The sequence below is a fragment of the Rana temporaria genome, chromosome 2, assembly GCF_905171775.1.
Source record: "Rana temporaria chromosome 2, aRanTem1.1, whole genome shotgun sequence".
In the NCBI taxonomy this organism is placed as follows: domain Eukaryota; kingdom Metazoa; phylum Chordata; class Amphibia; order Anura; family Ranidae; genus Rana; species Rana temporaria.
The window spans coordinates 190,292,205-190,312,301 of NC_053490.1; the positions used below are offsets into that span (position 1 = coordinate 190,292,205).

General features: G+C 46.9%; 1 protein-coding gene across 1 annotated transcript in view; it reads right to left on the bottom strand.

Moving 5' to 3' along the window:
* The window catches only part of TM9SF2 (transmembrane 9 superfamily member 2), a 60,023-nt gene extending 43,506 nt beyond the window's left edge, over positions 1–16,517 (bottom strand). Inside the window, exons 1-3 of the mRNA XM_040336170.1 lie at positions 16,251–16,517; positions 6,030–6,097; positions 501–594 (exon numbers count right to left, since the gene is read on the bottom strand). Of these exons, the coding sequence (XP_040192104.1) occupies positions 501–594; positions 6,030–6,097; positions 16,251–16,394 (306 nt within the window). The 5' untranslated portion in view covers positions 16,395–16,517. The remainder of the gene's footprint in view (positions 1–500; positions 595–6,029; positions 6,098–16,250) is intronic.
* Between the last annotated feature and the right edge of the window lie 3,580 nt (positions 16,518–20,097).

Genomic DNA, 20,097 nt, shown 5'->3' on the forward strand with positions numbered 1-20,097 from the left:
TGAAACGCTTCATCATCTTGGGAGACTAGCAAAAAAAGCTGGGGACTCAAGAATGAGGCAGGGTTCTACGAGGATGCCAAAAAGCTTTGCCAGTGCCAAATCACCTATCTATACCAGTCTACCAGTCTATAACCCAGTCTAATAGCAAGCCTGTTTCATGTACTGTTAAAAAAAAATAAAAAAAATAAAAAGAGCTTTAGTACTACTTAAAGCTAGCTATAAGCTTAATCAAAGCTACAGACAACATTCCAATTAAGCTTTGGTTTCAACCCTTGCACACAGAAGCTTTAAAAAAAGGACCCTATAGAAAAGGTGAATATTTTCAAACAGTTTCTCTACATTACATTTTTCAGACGTACATTTACAAGCTAAACCCTGTAGTAATCAGGCATTAATCAAGCGTGTAAAAAATATTCAGTGGTGCTCAATACAACACAAGCACAGCAAGTTATCAGTACTAGGCCGGAAAAAGTTTACTACTTCTTAAAATAAGCACAAACCTTGTATGGAGAGGGTTCAATTCGTTCACCAAACAACACCTGACCAAGGTTTTCAGATGGACGCTTTCCTTCCTTTGCCGGACAAAAATCAAACCTTAAATAAAAAATAGAAAAAAATAAAGATTTCTCAAATAAATTGAAATACTTATTGAATGATTCTCAAAATGTGTTGTATACTGCTTCATGTGAATCTTTGTTTTTTTATTACTTTTTGTAATGTAAAACTTCAACACTATTGAAAACTTCAACACTATTGAAACATAAAAATAAAAAAGTATAATTAACAAGTAAAAAGACAGTTGTGCGAGATGGTAAAAATCAAGTAAGCCTTTATGACTCACTATAATGAAAAATGTATTTTATCATTTGTTTTCCTTTTCACTCACCTTTATTTATATTTTTACTACATACGTTTCAAGCTTTCCAACAACTAGACCATTGCAAAAGTTGGGACAAAAAAAAAAAAAAATACTTTCCTGACCAAAACGATTTAGATAGCGGATCTGTGTCATCTACTTAAAGGGGTTGCAAGTGTTACATTTTTTTTTTTTAAATAACAAACATTCCATACTTACCTCCACTGTGCAGTTCTTTCTGCACAGAGTGGCCCCAATCCTCGTCTCCTGGGGTCCCTCTGCAGCTGTCTCGGCTCCACCCTGCAAGAGCTGGGAAGCGCTCTCCCAGGGGGGTTAGCTTGTGAGTGCACTCCCGTGTGATACAGTGGCAGCCATAGCCGCCAAGTGTATATCACTTGGCCCCGCGCCGCATCATTGATTTGATTGACAGCAGCGGGAGCCAATGGCTGCTCTGCCATCAAGCTCCAATGAAGAACCGCCTCAAGCTGGGGGAAAGCATCGCGCCCACTGAGTTTTGTGGCCCAGTTAAGTAAAACGAGAGCACAAGGTGTTTTTTCACCTTAATGCATAGGATGGACAGGCACAGCTCCTTAAAGCAGGGGTTCCGCGGGAATTTTTTATTTTATATATCTACCTGCCGCTCTTAATATAGTTAATATGGTACCAACGTGTCCAAATTTCATAGCCCCCCCCGCACTGTCATTCTTCTGCAAAAGATATTTTATAAAAATATATGCACTTTAAATCTTGACATTTGGGTTATGTTCCTGTTCATAGGAAAGGACTAGGCAGTAGGGGTGTCAAATTTAATCGCTGCATTGCGATGCGGGTGGCAACGATGCATGCGACCCCAATAATAAATGTTTAGCCCCGCGTTCAGATGTTACCTTGTGTGCAGGGCCGGATTTCAGGCTAGGCCTCGGGGTGGGTGAAGGGGCGGCGCAGCGGGTGAAAAAAATTCAGTCATCCCGGCCTATTGTCGAACCACACTTCTTATGGGCAGAGTAAAGGGTGTAACTTATCTGGAGCCATTCGTATTCATGCAATGTGCATTCCTGACCCGCCCCCTTTTGAGGCATCAGCAAGATATCATTGGCGGGCGGGAGAGATCACAGCCAATAGGCTCCAGCGCTGAGAGAGAGAGTTGGAGGCGGGCACTTTGAATACTGCTTTATGGAGGAGTGGAACTAAGCTGTGTGTCAAGAGAGAGCGAGGTGGGCACCGGGAAATATATATCACCCAAGGACCAACCTATCGGGGAGAAGGAGAGGGGGCCATACTTGGGATGGGAAGGACAGTGTATGGAGGAGGAGGACAACATGACGGAGAGGAAGAAGGAAGGAGGAAGGAGGGAGGAGATGGGACTGGAGGAGAAGGAGGAGGATGTGCAGAGCTGATAACTTGGCTGTGCTTTTAGTCCAGTGTTCATTTGTCTCCACATCTTCCAGGCAGCTATGATTCTCCCATCACCACTGCTCTGCCTCTGGGCCCCCTCCAGGATGAGATTACAGTGTCAAGCAGAATATTTTACTCAAGGTATTTAATTCCTTGCTGGGTATGCTGCATAATGCATGAATTTACAGTTATTATTGTCTATATGTCCGCAGTCTCTTATCTCCTGTACTATGTCCGCAGTCTCTGATCATCTCCTGTACTATGTCCACCGTCTCTGATCCTCTCCTGTACTATGTCCGCAGTCTCTGATCCTCTCCTGTACTATGTCCGCAGTCTCTGATCATCCCCTTTAGTATTTTGGGGGGAGAGCCATGCGCACTTGCACTGCAATCGTGATGCATCGCATCGAATCGTGAGACAGGCAGAACATGTTAGTTATCTTAAAACATGTAACTTTATCAGAGTTTAACAGGCCCCGCCCAGGGGGCGGTCCCTCTGGTCATAAACCCTCACCCTGCAGCTCAGTTCGTCAAAAAGCAGTAATAACTTAGAAAGGGAGGTGGGTGCAGTAGCCGTCCATGGACAGAGAAAGGGATTTTACGGTGAGTACAAAAAACAAAAAAAAACAAAAAAATCATATTTTCTCTTTTCGTCCATGGACGGACACAGCTCCTTAAATCTTGACATTTGGGATGTCCCCAATCAGTGTCAGAAAAAACAGAGCTCCTCAATGGAAGAGTTGCAATCTCAAACAGCCGCATGCAAAACCTTGCGGCCAAAGGAAGCATCCGAAGATGCACTCGCATCAACCTTGTAAAACTTTGAAAACGTGTGAACAGACGACCAGGTTGCCGCCTTACACACCTGTGAGACCGATGCTTGATGTCGGAAAGCCCAGAAGGCACCAATTGCCCTGGTTGAATGCGCCGTGACAGAAAAGGGAGGCATAGGCCTGGGTGACGGTGTGCCTGATCCACCTACAAATGGTGGCTGACGAGAACGCCAGGCCCTTCTGCGGACCAGACACTGCCACAAACAGTGAGTCTGACCTCCAGAACGGAGCCGTAGCAGACAGGTACACCCGTAGAGCACGTACCACGTCCAAAGTATGGAGCGCAGCCTCTTTGAGATGCGACGATCGCAGACACAAGAAAGGAAGTACAATGTCCTCATTAAGGTGAAAAGCTTAAACTACCTTCGGAAAGAAAGGAAAATTGCGGGCGTAGCACCACTTTATCCTTATGAAGGACCAAGGAGACTTGCAAGACAAGGCTACCAACTCAGAAACATGTCTGACCGATGTAATGGCCACTAGAAAGGCCACCTTCTGAGACAGCGTCAAGAGAGGAATTTCTCTGATGTTCTCAAAGGGAGGTTCCTGGAGAACCGAGAGCACCAGATTCAAATCCCATGGAGGAAGCGGTGGTCTAATTGGGGGGAATCACATGTCAAACCCCCTCTACAAACGTACCCACCAGTGAGTGGGTCGCCAAGGGACATTGAAAGAAATCGGCCAAAGCTGAAATCTGTCCCTTAATGGTGCTTAAGGCAAGTTTCTGATCCACTCCTCGCTGCAAAAACAGCAGGACCTTGGAAATAGAATATGCCCGTGGACGCCACTCCCATCTCCTCGCACATAGAGATGTAGGCCTTCCAAGTGCGATGGTAGATCTTCCGAGAAGATGACTTGCGCACCCTCAGCATGGTTGAGATGACCGAATCCGACAGACTGTGGTCCCTTAGGCTTTCAATAGACATGCCGTCTATTTTTAATCCAGAGAATGCATTAGGGTTAAAAACCTTAAGCCTTTACACTTGACTGTCTGGGTATTTGTACCTTGTGCGTGTCCATTCTGTGACTTATTAGCATGTGTTTTTTTTATTTTTCTTTGTCATGTGAACCTGTGATTTAACCAAGTGTACTTGTTGCTTTTGAGCATGTGTGGTTAAATCACAGGTTCACAAAACAAACAAAAAAAACAAAAAATAAAATAAAAAACTCCCAATGGTCGTCTACTTCCCCAGTAAATACCTACCTGAGCCGGATCTCGATTTGGTGGCACTCTCTCCCCTCACTGGACATAGAGGCTATCAAATCCTGTGAGGTGGGAAAAGGGGACGGGGCCAAGCCACGATGTGTGCGTCAAGATGACACACGCAGAACAGCTCAGGATTGAGCCTGCGTATCTGCCCTCCTAGCAAGCAGTATATTAGTTAGGCAGACACTGAAGAGAAGGAGTGGCCAGCACCGGTGGGGGTTCGGGGCACCAGGAGAAAAAAAAAAGGATGCCTGCTTTAAAACAAGCGATGTTGAGAAGGGATCTTTCCCTGGCTTTCTGACAGAGGTACTGCTCTATTCCTCTTCTTACAGAACACACTAAGAGCAGTGGGAGCCACAGGCCCCTGCTGCCATCAGTTAAATCCTGTGAGGAAGTAGGGGGCGTGGTCAGGCTGAGCTGGAAGCATGCCTGCACCCTCAGCTTGCTGAAGGGTCAATTCCAGTAAGAGGAGGAGCGAAGAGCACTGCCAGGGGATTGAAAAAAGGAGAGTTAAGGGACCCCTCCTTGCAATACCATTGCGCAAAGCAGGTAAATTATACCATCTTTCTTATTTTAGGAGAAAAAAAATAAAAACTTTACTACTACTTTAAAGGATTTAAAATTATAAATAGAGAGCTCCATTAAAATTGTGTCTTTCATATCTGCCCATTGGTCAGTTTTAACTTTAGGTTGTGATTCATAGCTGTAATTTTTTGAGCCTTTTATAATGAGTTTCCACATTTATGTAGTATATCAATAAATGTTCTTTATTAAACCACGTTTTACCTTTAATGAAAAACAAATAAAAAAAATCATAAAATTAAAATGCACATATTTTTGCAGAACAAAAAAAAAAATATTTAAAAAATTGTTCACTTTTTTTTTCCTACAAGTGCCTGCAAAACATTGCTCCCACAATCGGTGGATCGGGCTAGCAATGGTCAGGCTTCTGGAGACTCTGCCTCCAGTATTGCACATGTACCTCTGTATGGGCTTTCAGTTACAAAGCGTGTGAATGGACTGCCAACATGCTTATATTCCATTGAAAGCTACAAGACAACTACTGCGGAGGTAAAACGGGACTTAAAGTCTCTGCATTCACAGATCCCTGTGAATGAATAACACGGCTGTGCAGGAGGTGCTCCGCAAAGCCACGACAATTTTAAATTAAAGTGGTTGTAAACCCACTCTTGCACCTACAGGTAAGCCTAAATTAAGGCTTACCTGTAGGTGCAAGAAATCTCATTAACCTACACGGTTAAGGAGAAATTTTCACAGGAACGGGCACCGCTGTCAACAGCGAATGCGCGCCGTAGACAATGCTGCAGGAGCACTAAGCGGTGCCGTTTTTGTGAATGGCATTAACTGGGTTAATGCCCTTTTTCGTGCATGCGCGGGGACTTGCCAGTCCCGCGCAGGAGTGACATCATTGCCGCTCCGGCCAATCTCAGCGCAGATAACAGGAAATAGCGATGAGACGACATGTCGGCAGACGGGACCGAGACAGACTACGATCTTGGGTGCACACTAGCTCATTAGGACTTTCTCTTGCAGGGGTATTTAAAAATATATAGTGGGGGAACCCCTAAATACAGGTGTAACATGTTCCAAAGGTGAACTTATGCTTTAATGCAGAGAGAAGACTTCTCTTGCGGTATACCCGGGAAAGCCAAAACGTGTTAATCATGTTTTTGAATTTGATACCATTTATGCACACATATATAAAACTTAAGACTTACGCAGTATATTCATATGGAAGCACTGATTCCACAGAGTCAAGTCTGTTCACGAATAGCTCTATCTCAAACTGGGGAGAAAAAAAGACAAACATGTAAGTAGGAAAATTTTGTGCACATAACGCCATTGTCACATAAGAGGAACTGCATACCTAATTGGAATATAACTAACTATCAAAATGCAATCATTTACAGTTTCATATCTGTTCAGTGCCTGGCAAAAACAGACACTGCAGTAATTGATTTGTACAGCAAGTATATAAAAAGAACACAAGTCTACTTTTTACTGCTTATTTGAACCCAACTGGAGAGACCTTCCCTTTCTTCCTGTCGCATATGAGGTTGTCAGATTACAGGACGACTGCCTAGGATTGCTCAGAGACCGAGGACACGAGACGGCTAGAGACCGAGGACACGAGACGGCTAGAGACCGAGGACACGAGACGGCTAGAGACCGAGGACACGAGACGGCTAGAGACCGAGGACACGAGACGGCTAGAGACCGAGGACACGAGACGGCTAGAGACCGAGGACACGAGACGGCTAGAGACCGAGGACACGAGACGGCTAGAGACCGAGGACACGAGACGGCTAGAGACCGAGGACACGAGACGGCTAGAGACCGAGGACACGAGACGGCTAGAGACCGAGGACACGAGACGGCTAGAGACCGAGGACACGAGACGGCTAGAGACCGAGGACACGAGACGGCTAGAGACCGAGGACACGAGACGGCTAGAGACCGAGGACACGAGACGGCTAGAGACCGAGGACACGAGACGGCTAGAGACCGAGGACACGAGACGGCTAGAGACCGAGGACACGAGACGGCTAGAGACCGAGGACACGAGACGGCTAGAGACCGAGGACACGAGACGGCTAGAGACCGAGGACACGAGACGGCTAGAGACCGAGGACACGAGACGGCTAGAGACCGAGGACACGAGACAAGAGATGGCTAGAGACTGAGGAGGTCTCACAGCAGGGGTTTCACAGCCGATAGTGTAACTGCGTGAAACTGAATTCTCTCTGCAGCGCCGGTGTGCGAAACTGTATGGAGAGAGGAGCTGACAAATTCAGCGTGATGTCGGAGGTGGGCGGGACCCAGCAGCTATCCAGTCAATGATTGGGCCAATTAAGAAACAGGCGGGCCACATGTAGCGGGCCTGCCCAGATCCCATCCCATTGGCTGGTGTTGGATAGCTGTGCCACCTCCAACCTCAATTTTGACAGCTCCTCTCTCTATACAGTTTCACACACTGCGGCGCTGCTCTGCCAACAGAGTGTGGAGAAGGGAGGAGGAACCCCACGTTCCTTCTGCACACTCTGCTGGCAGAGGTGCAGTCAGTGTTCAATATCGGTCTAATTTGGATAATAATGGGCTGATGCAAATTTCTCCAAAATGGCCAAATATCGGCCGATTTATCAGTCGACCTCTACTGAGGACATGACACAAGTGATGGCTAGAGACTGAGGACATGACAATAGATGGCGGGAGACTGCAGACTGCATTTTCTTGCACTAAAAGCTGCCAATAATGGTCAACAATAAATTCATATTAATTTAAATTGATATTAATTAAAAAGTCAAATATTATTATATATATAAAAAAAAAAAAAAAAAAAAAAAAAAAAAAAAAAACTGTCATTTTTGGTTTTGGGACCAAAATTTCCATTCAGTGCACCCCTAGCTTGTGAAAAAGTTGTAGTGTATACATACTATTAGATATTTTTATTCATCAATTCTTTTTTTGCTAGCAATGACAGCGATCAGCGACTTATAGCGGGACTGCAATATTGAGGAGGACAAATCCAACACCTGACACTTGACTCTTTTTGGGGACCAGTGACACCAATACAGTGATCAGTGCTAAAAATATACACTGTACTAATGACACTGGCAGGAACGTGGTTAACATCAGGGGCATTCAAAGGGTTAACTGTATGCCTAGGTTGTGTTTACTTACTGTGGAAGAGGTCCTTTGACTAGGGCAGGGGTCTCCAAACTTTTTTTATGTTTATTAAAAGTCAGCAGCTACAAAAAGTGTAGCTGCTGGCTTTTAATAAACAGACACTCACCTACTCCATGGTCCAGAGACGCGCCGGCCGGAGCTCCTCTCCTCAAACCCCCCTCTCTCCGGCCGGCGTCTTCATTCTTATTGCGGGCACCCGGCCGTGACAGCTTTTGGCTTCACGGCCAGGAACTCACTGCGCAATCACTGTGATTGGTCAGGCGATCGCCTGGGACCTGTCATGTGTCCCAGGCGATCGCCTACAGGGAGGGGCCGCTGTAGGCGATATGACGTATCGCTTAAGTGGTCCCTGGGCAGACAAAGTGGGAAAGACCTGGGTCATGTGACAGCTGTATAATGATTGATTAGGAAAAAAAGGTAGACCTTTTATTAAAATAATAATTACAGTGCCATCGTCTTAATACAGAAATAGAAGGGACATTTAGACAATGTGCTTTTAGTATCACTTTAAAGAGGAAGTAAACCCTATTTTTCCCTGAAAAAATAAAATAACTCGCAAGAGAAAGGCATAATGAGCTAGTATGCATAGTATACTAGCTCATTATGAATGACTTACCCATGATTGAAGCCCCTGAAGCGCTTCTCGTTCCCCTCCTCCGCCGCCATGTCCCCTCCGAGCACCTTCCGAGTATCACTGCTCCGGCGCCGTGACTAGCCGAAGCAGCGATGACGTCACTCCCGCGCATGCGTGCGGGACCGGCATGATCCCATTCATAAAACCGGGACGCTCAGTGCGCCTGCGCTGTAGACATCGGTGCAGTGTTTTCTGCAAATATCTCCTTAAACGAGTGGGTTAAGGAGATATTTCTTGCACCTAGAGGTAAGCCTTAATTTAGGCTTACCTGTAGGTGCAAGTTGTCAGTGGGAATACAACCACTTTGAAGTTCAGACTGGATTCAAACTGTTCTGTATGCATGGTAAGGAAAAAAAACACATAAGTGTGACTGGACCAATCATAGGTTCCTTTACCTTCCACATAAAACTGCAGTGCATACATGTAAACCAACCCCATAGAAAAGAACAGGGATTCTACTTTAAATGCTTCTTTATGCAGTAAAATGCATGACTTTTGCTGCAACAAAAGCAGGCAAGTGGCACTAGGCCCTTAGGAGCAACACAGAATCCCATGTACTTTGACGAGTCAGAACAATCTGCCCATTATTACCAATTTATATAGGCAAACACAAAGATAAAGATCAACAAAAGTCAGAGCTGCCTCAAGAAGTAGGCAACAGGTTTATCAGGTTCCAGTAACTGGGGCAGGTCCTTGTATACATTTATATACTACCTCAGTAACAGCATGGGTGTGAACAGCACTTTGATCCCCACAAAATTGCATCTCATAAATATTTAAACACAAGAGTTCTAAGGAGATATCTATATAGATCCATCTAGATATATATCGTATGTTAGGGGTTTAAAATTAACTGCTTTTCATACTGCAGTTTAATAACTAAAAACATTTATGAAATCTACGGTATACAAAATTCTAAGAGCCAGTTCACACTGGGGAGACTTGGGATCCGACTTCATGTCGCCTCAAGTCGTCCCAAGTCACGCTGTAGAGAAAAACAATGGAAGTGAATGGGAGCGGTGTTAATACACACGACTCAAGGCGATCTGACTTCAGAAAAGGTTCCTGTACTACTTCAATCTGACTTGTAGGCGATTTGTACCCATTGATTTCAATGGAAATCGCCTCAGAAGTCGGATCACTGTCTTAACTGAAGCGACTTTCCAGGAAGATAACATACATTTCTCAGGCAAACCCCTCCCTCCCCTCCCTCTCCCAGAGCTGATTGTTGTTTGATTGGCCACTGGAAAGTCTCCTGTCCTGGAGACGACTTCAAGTTGTGTTGTAAATCGCCCCAGATCGCCCTGTGGTTCAAGTCGTGTCGGAGTCGCCTCTGAAAGTCGCGCTGGAAGTCGTGTCGCCCTAGTGTGAACCGACTCTTAATGGAAAAGCTCCAATAAAGAACAATTGTGACTAGTAGGAACGGAGAGGAAAAAATTATCAAGATTGATTGGAAAATCTTTAAATTAAGCCCATCTTTTATAGGAACATGCGAGAAGAAAAAACGCACAAACATTACTGAATTGTCTCCAGGGGTGACCTACTGAGACATGCATCAGGTGAGTCAGTGACCTCCAACAGTCATGCATTATGAGAGTTTAGACTTTACTGTCTGCATGTCTGTTCCTGGTCCATTATTCACTACGGAGTGAAGCCATGATGCTAGTAAAAGACTATCCTAATTTTGGAGGTGATATCTATAATACAGATACAATTTAACATTTTATAAACCTGCAATGTCTTCTCAGGGACATACAGGAGGAGATTTACTAAAACTGGAGCAGCTGTGTACGGTAGCTGTAACGGGAGTCACTTTAGGGGCACAAGGTGAATGAGAACCCCACTATGGTCTGTGCTAGTCACATTTAATGCGGTCAGATATTGTATATATATTGTGTGTTGGCTGATGTATACTAGTAAGCTTGCTGTGATGAAAGGGGTGGGGTGTGATTGCATTCCATTGTCTATTGTGGTAATTAAGTCTGCTATGTGGATTGGAGCTTGGTAGGCAGTCTGCATACCTATTATGGGATGTTAAAGCGTCTTGCTGTGAGGAAAGGGGGGAATCACTCCAGCAGCCCCCCCCTGCTGGGACTGTTTACTGAAGAAGTTTGAACACACCTGACCTGTATCACCATTGTCATTGGACAATTTAACCTACCCTGTTTCCCAAGGGTGGGAGGGATGTATTTTGAAGAGGAATGTGTTACCATGTGCAGAAAATAAAGATTCATTCCCTGTTTTGAACCTCAAACAAGAGCTGTGTGTCTCGTTTCTGGGGGGGATTATTAGCGGTCGTGTTCGTTTGCCTGATTGTGGAGTGTCGATAAGCTGTCTTGGATGGGATGGAAGGTCGTAAACGGTGGTGACCGTTACAGTGGTGGCAGCAGTGGGATAATTCCATCGCTTAAAGGACAGCTACAAGGACACAGGACAATGGAGTCTCAGTATGCACGGCTGAAGCGCTCCACCCTCAAGGACTTACTGGAGAGCCGGGGCAGACCGGCCAGCAACCATAAAAAGATGGACATGATCACAGAACTTGTCCAAATGGATGGAGCGGAAAGACCCAACATAACGGAAAGGCCCAGCGTAACAGACAGGACCCCGGAGGAGGCAAGCTTTGATCGGGCTGTCAAACTAAGACTGGCACACTATGGTCCTAACCCTCCACCGGAGATCATAGACCGGGTTATAGCTGCTGTGGATGCAAATTGGCTACGGCAAAGAGGTTCCGCAGCAGCAGAAGTCACAGCAGCACCAGCTGAAAGGAGAAGGATAAATTTTGCTGCTTTTAAGAACTTCATTGAAACTGAAGGGGAGATTGATGGGTACCTTGCTGATTTTGAACGGCAATGTGCCCTACACCGGGTGCCCACAGAGGAATGGGTTACCATTTTGTCTGGGAAATTGTCCGGCCGGGCCAGTGAAGCGTTCAGGGCCATCCCAGACAAGGATATTATGAACTATGGACTGGTTAAAGAAGCACTTTTGGCCAGGTATGCCGTCACACCGGAGGCATACGGGAAGGGGGTTCCGAGAGACGAGCAAGCAGACTGGAGACTCATATACCGAGTGGGCATGCCGCCTACACCGCACAGCATCCCACTGGGTCGATGGATGCCAAGCAGAATCCGGGGAAGAGGTGCTGCAGGTGTTCCTGCTGGAGCACTTCTTTGACAAACTGTCCCGGGAAGTCAGAGAATGGGTCCGGGACAGAAACCCTTTCTCCTTGTCTGAAGCAGCTCGCCTGGCGGACGAATACACAGATGCCCGCAAACTGGACAACTCTGTGGTCAAGACCACAGCTCGGGTGGATCATCGATCAGCGGCACCCCTGCCGGCTATTGCCTACAAACCCCAGTCGGACCGTCCTACAACACCACCTCCAGCGGCCACTTATCCTCAGAAGCCTAGGTTCAACTCCCAGGACAACTCACAGTCCATCAGGTGTTTTGGGTGTAAACAGCTAGGACACAGAAAGCTAGACTGTCCATTGAATTCACCCAGGCAGTCACAGTCATGGAGACAGCCAGAAAGGGGGAACCCCCGCACATCCATGCCTGCGGCCCACTGCGTTGAGGAGGAAGAACATTGGGGCGTTCTGCACGAGGCAGATCCGATACAAGCAGCTAACCAGGACAACAGGCAGCAACACAGGCAGACTGTCTGGGTCAATGGAAAGGTAGCCAATGGACTACGCGATTCTGGGGCCACGATGACCCTGCTACAGAAGAAACTCATCCCAGAGAGCCAGCACACCGGAGACACTGTAGCCGTAAGAGTAGCGGGAGGCACCGTCTTCCGGCTACCCGTTGCCCGGGTTCACCTGGATTGGGGGGTTGGTTCGGGACATGTGAATGTGGGGGTGATGAAGGATTTGCCAGCAGATGTACTACTGGGGAATGATTTGGCCCCCCTTGTTTCTGCGTACGCCCCGATGTGCCCCGCTGAAGCCCACACAGTGACTACCTGTGCCCAGACCCGCGTTGCTGGAACCAACTTGCTTGCTGCTGAGACCCGGGTAAGACTACCTTCCCCAACATGTACTGTAGATCCGGCACAATATCACAGTCTAAAATGGGAATGTGACAAGTTGGCCAGTGAGAAATCAGAGATGCAACGACACTATGTCATGTATTATGAGATGTCCCGTGGCTTGAACATTGAAATGCACAAACAGGCTGAAATTGTCAAAAGATTAAATGGGATTTGCATCCAGGTTGTGCCTTATCTGTCCCAAGAGCATCAGCAACAGGTTTTGGGAGCCATTGAGAGAGCAAAGCAAGTGACTTTTCCTGAACTGAATTCCATTATTCACCTTCACCATCAGCTACAGACCTGGTAAGCCAAATGGCAATGCTGATGGGTTATCCCGGCAAACAGACGTTATCCCAGCCTCCTAGTTCCGGACATCCCCAAGTTGACCCGAAAAGGATCAAGCCGGGTCTGCCAGAGTGTTCCACAAGGGGGGAGCCATGTAACGGGAGTCACTTTAGGGGCACAAGGTGAATGAGAACCCCACTATGGTCTGTGCTAGTCACATTTAATGCGGTCAGATATTGTATATATATTGTGTGTTGGCTGATGTATACTAGTAAGCTTGCTGTGATGAAAGGGGTGGGGTGTGATTGCATTCCATTGTCTATTGTGGTAATTAAGTCTGCTATGTGGATTGGAGCTTGGTAGGCAGTCTGCATACCTATTATGGGATGTTAAAGCGTCTTGCTGTGAGGAAAGGGGGGGAATCACTCCAGCAGCCCCCCCCCCCTGCTGGGACTGTTTACTGAAGGAGAAGTTTGAACACACCTGACCTGTATCACCATTGTCATTGGACAATTTAACCTACCCTGTTTCCCAAGGGTGGGAGGGATGTATTTTGAAGAGGAATGTGTTACCATGTGCAGAAAATAAAGATTCATTCCCTGTTTTGAACCTCAAACAAGAGCTGTGTGTCTCGTTTCTGGGGGGGATTATTAGCGGTCGTGTTCGTTTGCCTGATTGTGGAGTGTCGATAAGCTGTCTTGGATGGGATGGAAGGTCGTAAACGGTGGTGACCGTTACAGTAGCCAATTAGCTTCTAACTTCAGCTTGTTCAGTTAAGCTTTAACAATCCGCCCTCATTTACATTGAAGTGACAAGTCGCAGCCTATTGCTGGCAATGGCACCATTGCAATTGGTGTGATGCTGACTTTGCCGCACTGCACCCATTTGCAAAAGTAGTTCCTGCACTACTTTTGCCGATTTTGGGTCCGACTTGAAAGACATTTGTTCGGCTTCTTGCACAGATGTCTTTCAAGTCGCATGGACATGCGGCTTTGAAATTGTGCAGCTTTAGATAAAGTCACACAACTTTAAAGCCGTGTTCAATGTGGACAAAAGCTAAAACCTGGAAGCCGATTGGCTTCTATGCAGAGCTGCACCAAATTTTACACTCTCCAGTTTTAGTAAAGATCTCCCAACAGGCACCAAAGCCTTGATGGCTCCAACCAGTGAAGTATTGTTAAAGTGATACTATGGGTTCACTTTTAAAGAAAAACTTACCTCCACTGTGCAGTTCGTTTTGCACAGAGTAGCATCGATCTTCTTGTTCTGGGGTCCCACGGCGGCTCCTCCCCGCAATAGTTAACCCCTCTGGGAAGCTCTCTCCCGAGGGAGGTTACCTTGCGGGCACGCTCCTGTGTTATACAGTCGGGGTACATAGCCGCCAAGTGCAAGACTCTGCCCCACCCCCGCGTCATTGGATTTGATTGACAGCAGCAGGAGACAATGGCTGTGCTGCCATCAATCTATCCAATGGAGAGCCGAGAAGCCGTGGGGATAACGTGGGATTGTCCCCACGAAGTTCGGGGCTCAGATAAGTAAAACGGGGGCTTGGGGGGGGGGGTGCAAGGTGTTTTTTCACCTTAATGCATAGGATGCATTAAGGTGAAAAAACACAAGGCTTTACAACCCCTATAAGAAGAAATACTTAGTTACTTGTTTTTTTTACAGGTTCCCATTCCCACTTCTGGCCAGATCCCTGTGGCAATCTGAGCAGATGTTCAGCCCACCCGCAGCATGTGGGATGCATCACAGGTCCCAGAAGACTGTGGGAATATTCACAAAGCACAGCATGGCTCGCGCATGCACAGTAGGAAGACTTCACTTCCTGTTTCCTTTACTTAAAAGTAGGGAGTAAACTCCCACGTATGAGGTTTACCTATAAGTAAGCCTTAAAGCGGAGTTCCACCCACATTTTGTACTCCTCACCATCCTGCACTAAATGTGTCCAGATGTAATGAATTGGCATTTTTTTTGCAGGAACACTTTATTGTAGACAATTTATTTTTCCACTTCCTCCTTCATGGCCACGTGCGTCATTTCCGGCTTTGCATTGTCTCCTGGGATGTGTGTCATCAATCCCAGAAGGCAATAGGCATCACGAGTACTAGCATTGCGTTATGTGCACAGCAGTTGCTATGGAAACCCTACCTGGACTGCTCACAAAGCCCTGCGCAAGGCGCGAGAGCGGCAGGAGCATGCTGGGTAGCCAGCATGCACAGAAAACAGGAAGAAATACTATCTGGCTTCAGATGCCCACATAGGAGATGGCCACGGTCTGCTTGGAATTTATAAAGTAAGAAAACACTGCTGCAAAAATGCTAAACGGACATTTATATACAGAATAACTTTAATAGAATACAGGAAGAATGAGTTATGTGGTATTTTTAACTAAAAACTAAGATTTTGTCAGGAACATCGCTTTAAATAAGGCTTACCTATAGGTGCAGTAAATACCATATTTTTCGGCATATAACATGCACCCTAACGTTAAGAGGACATCACTGGATCCCTGCACAGGTAAGTGTCCTTATATTTAAAAAATAAGTCAGCAGCTGCAGGATTTGTAGCCGACTTAATTTTTTTTGGTGGGGGGGGGAGCTTCTCTTTAAAGAGTATCTTCAGGATGTATGAAATAAAAAAAATAAAAAATAAAAGTCAACAGCAACTATAGCTGCTGTATGTTAATAGAAAGGACACATACCTGACCAAAGATCCAGCTACGCCCTCACCTGGGTCGGCTGCGACTCCTTGTTGCTTCCTACTGCGCATGCACAAGCGGATCTGTGCTGCAAGAATGGTCTTGCAGTCTTCTGGCACCTGTGATGGGTATCTGAAGACTGCAGGGGAGGCAAACTTTCACTCAGACCACCTAGGAGATCCAAATGGAAGTTGGAGCGGGTACTTGTCAAAGCCAAGTGCACACTCCCCCCCCCCCCCCCATGCAAAAGGAGGGGGGGGGCAGAATAATAGAACTAACCCTTTTGGGTGAAGCACCGCTTTACGAAGTGGTAAACAAAATGATGAATTCCTATAGAAACGGCTGAAGATTACATTCCCACCACAGAGCCTTTACTACCTTCTATTAGACAATAAATGCTGCTAAACAGAACATATCCCTAGTGAAAGAAGTGTGAAAGCTAGCATTGGAAGAGCATGCCACCAGGAAGATAATAAAGAAGTGATAGATAGAGCGGTGCTCTGTGTAGAGGCTGAGGCCCCGTCCCACAGGTCAGCAGTGAGGTGTCTATCTATAAGGAAGTGTTGTGGGGAGGCCTCGGATGTCACAGCTCACCTTACAGTCCGTTGTCTCTTTTCCCGGCTCACAGAAACTCACAGGGGCGAGGCCAGGTAGGTAGAAGGCTGCCCCGGGACTTGGGAGACAGGCGCTAAGTGCCAGCAATAGCACGAGCACACCGCTGTGCTCATAACTCGCCATTATCGGCTCCTTCTCAGAGCTCAATAGCAGAAACCTTCACTCCACAAAGATATCACTTCCTGCTTCCCCGTCTCAGACACGTCACCCGCTCTGACATCACCGAACATGCGCGTCCCGCTACCAACTGCCTCACTCCGCGTATTCTCACCGAGCTGCCGGATGTGGCGTGTCACGGATAGGGGGCGTGAGGAACAGTCAGGTTCCCATGGTAGCGGCATGCGAAAGTATAGAGCCTGTTCTATCAGTTCATCAGAAACCAAATAACGTCTTTAGAACTTTGTGTAACACTTTGAGCTTGTAGAAAGTGAAACGCACCTACATTTTTAAAGCCAGTCACTATACATGAGCCGAATTCTAAAATAATTTTCTTTCAAAAATCAGAAATTTAGTGGCCCGGATTCAGTAACAATTGCGCTTTTTTTACGGAGGCGCAGGGCAACGTTTTTGCCCTGCGCCCCCGCAATTTTTTTGCGCTGCCCTCGATTCACGGAGCAGAAGCTCCGTAAATTGCGCGGGCGCGCCGGCAAAATGCCCGGCGTAAGCGCGCGCAATTTAAATGATCCCGTAGGGGGCGGGAATCATTTAAATTAGGCGCGTTCCCACGCCGATCGTAGAGCGCATGCTCCGTCGGGAAACTTTCCCGACGTGCATTGCGGCAAATGACGTCGCAAGGACGTCATTTGCTTCAAAGTGAACGTGAATGGCGTCCAGCGCCATTCACGAATCACTTACGCAAAGTACGTAAATTTCAAATTTCGCGACGCGGGAACGACGGGTATACGTAACATTGGCTGCGCCTGCTAATAGCAGGGGCAGCCTTACGCGAAAACCGCCGTACGGAAACGACGTAAACTGCGTACGCAAGGCTCGCGCAACGTTGTGAATCGGTGTTAGTATGCAATTTGCATACTATACGCTGAGCACAACGGGAACGCCACCTAGCGGCCATCGCAAGAATGCAGCCTAAGATATGCGGGCATAAGAGCCTTATGCCGCGCATATCTTAGGCTGCAGTCGGCGTAACGAGGTTCCTGAATCAGGAGCATTCGTTACGCCGGGGCAAGTAAGCAATTGCGCTGTGTAACTTATGGTTACACAGGCGCAATTGCTTCTTGAATCCAGGCCAGTGTGTTTTTGATCTGATGATGTCAAATTCGACCGACCAAGCCTTCGATTTCACCTCATGTTGCTACAGAAAAAAACGTTCCTGACGCCAAAATGGCAGCATACATATGATATTGCTCCTCACCTATATTCACCCATGGTAAGGTGACCAGCTTTTTAAAATGAAATCCGAGGACATATTTTTTATTTTTTTTTACTAGTAAAGGTGGCAGTCAGCGACTCCGTGTCAAGTCTCACTCTCCGGGCCCCGCCTACCACTGGGTGGGGAGAGGAGAAAGATGACTGTGTTTTAAATTGCCCCAGCCCCTCTACAAATCCAATCGGGGGACAAAACTGGGGACAGACTTGGTCCTCCATTTCGGGGACTGTCCCTGGAAACCAGGGATGTCTGGTCACCCTAACCCACAGGACCTGTTTAGCTCTATAAAAGTCTGACTGAGAGCTACCTCCCCCATTCTCCTTTTTGTACCTCAAAGATCAACACCTACAGACCGTTACACTCAACCAGAGGGGCGTCAAACAGGTACGGAAGTTTTCATCCGTCCAAGGATTCACTACGGTACACAATGACTTGGCTGTTTTCACAGAACACCAGGAGCGTATACACTACGGTAGGGTGACCAGACATCCCCAGTTTCCGGGGACAGTCCCCAGGTTGAGAACACTGTCCCCGGAGACAGTCTGTCCCCAGATTTGTCCCCAGATTGCAGTGGCATGGGGGGAATCTGGTACTCTTGCCCCGGGTGCAACATGTAGGGGGGGCACAAAATCATTACTGTGCCCCCCCCCACCCCAAGTGTGCTGTGTTGCCCACCCAGGGACTCCTGTGGGCAGTGAATTGCATATGAGGCAGTGCAGAGCGTATGGCGGCTATTGGAGAAGCTCTTGGCAGGGGATACTGAGAAGAGGCTAGGTGTTGGGAACATTACCTGGTGCTGGGGAGAGCCTTGCTCCGATGGATTATCATCGAGGCCATGGAGAGGTGAGCAAAATCAACCGATCTACACTGTTCATGTAAGGGGGGGTGTGAGTAGTGCAGGGATCAGGTAGGTCAGTGTAGTGGTCATTATAGGAATCGGGTAGGTCAGTGTAGGAATCAGGTAGTTTAGTGTAGTAGTCTGTATAGGAATCAGGTAGGTCAGTGTAGTGGTCAGTATAGAAATCAGGTAGGTCTGTGTAGTGGTCAGTGTAGGGATCAGGTAGATCAGTGTAGGAATCAGATAGGTTAGTGTAGTGGATAGTGTAGGAATCAGATAGGTCAGTGTAGGGATAGGGTAGGTCAGTGTGGTAGTCAGTGTAGGACTCAGGTAGGTCAGTGTAGGAATCAGAAAGGTCAGTGTAGGGATAATGTAGGTCAGTGTAGGAATCGGGTAGGTCAGTGTAGGAATCAGGTAGGTCAGTGTAGGAATCAGGTAGGTCAGTGTAAAGGTCAGTGTGGGAATCAGGTAGGTCAGTGTAGGAATCAGGTAGGTCAGTGTAGGAATCAGGTAGGTCAGTATAGTGATCAGTGTAGGAATCAGGTAGGTCAGTGTCAAGATGGTCAGTACTACTGTACTAGTGAAAGGGACTCAGGGAATGCTAAAAGTCTGCCCGGTGGTGCAAATTTCTTGCCTTGTCCCGGGCGTTAACAACCCACGCTACATCACTGACTGCATATATAAATTGAGGAAACAAAGCGTGTAAAACAGAAAATTGTACCATACTTACCGTAATTTTATTTTCCTGGTGCCTATCCATGGCAGCATACCTGTGACAAGCTCCACCTTGGCTCCTCCCTCAGGACTAGTGAATATCATAAAATAGGTTAGTGCAGTCCCCACATTCTCCGTAAGATAGAATACCGAGGGTGGGTTGGTATGCTGCCATGGATAGGCACCAGGAAAAGAAAATTATGGTAAGTATAGTACAATTTTCTGTTTTCCTGGTACCTCCATGGCAGCATACCTGTGACAAATAAATAGCTGAGACGGGTGGGATAATGCTTATAACGAGGTTTTATTCAGAGAAGATATTATCTAGAGGAAGAAACAAAGGCCGACTTTATCGCCTGTCTGCCAAACTCCACGGATGAGAGAGCTCCTGGATCCACCCTATAGTGTTTTAGGAAGGTATGTTGTGACCAGGTTGCTGCCCTACAGATGGTTTCAATTGACACGTTGGCTCTGGCCGCCCAAGAGGTCGAAACTGATCTGGTGGAGTGCACCCTGATGGTCGAAGGTGGTTCCAGACCTCTTGCCCTGTACACCTTTTGAATGAGTTTCATGATCCATGAGGCGATTGTTCTTGGTGAGGCCTCCTTACCCCTGTGTTTGCCCCAGGGGATTATGAGTAGCCTGGTTGAACTTCTGAATGATTCTGTGGCCTGTAGGTAGCATCTCAGGGTGGAGGCGATATCTAGCTCGTGAAGAGAGCCTGGATCCTGGCCCGTGGAAGTGTCCAAGGTTCTGACATACTTTCTGCTGAAGCGACTTTGGGGATAAACCCCGGAACTGTCCAAAGTTCGACTCTATCAGAAAAGAATAGGACATGATCATGATCTGCTCCCAGGGCTTGGAGCTCTGAAACTCTCCTGCCGGAG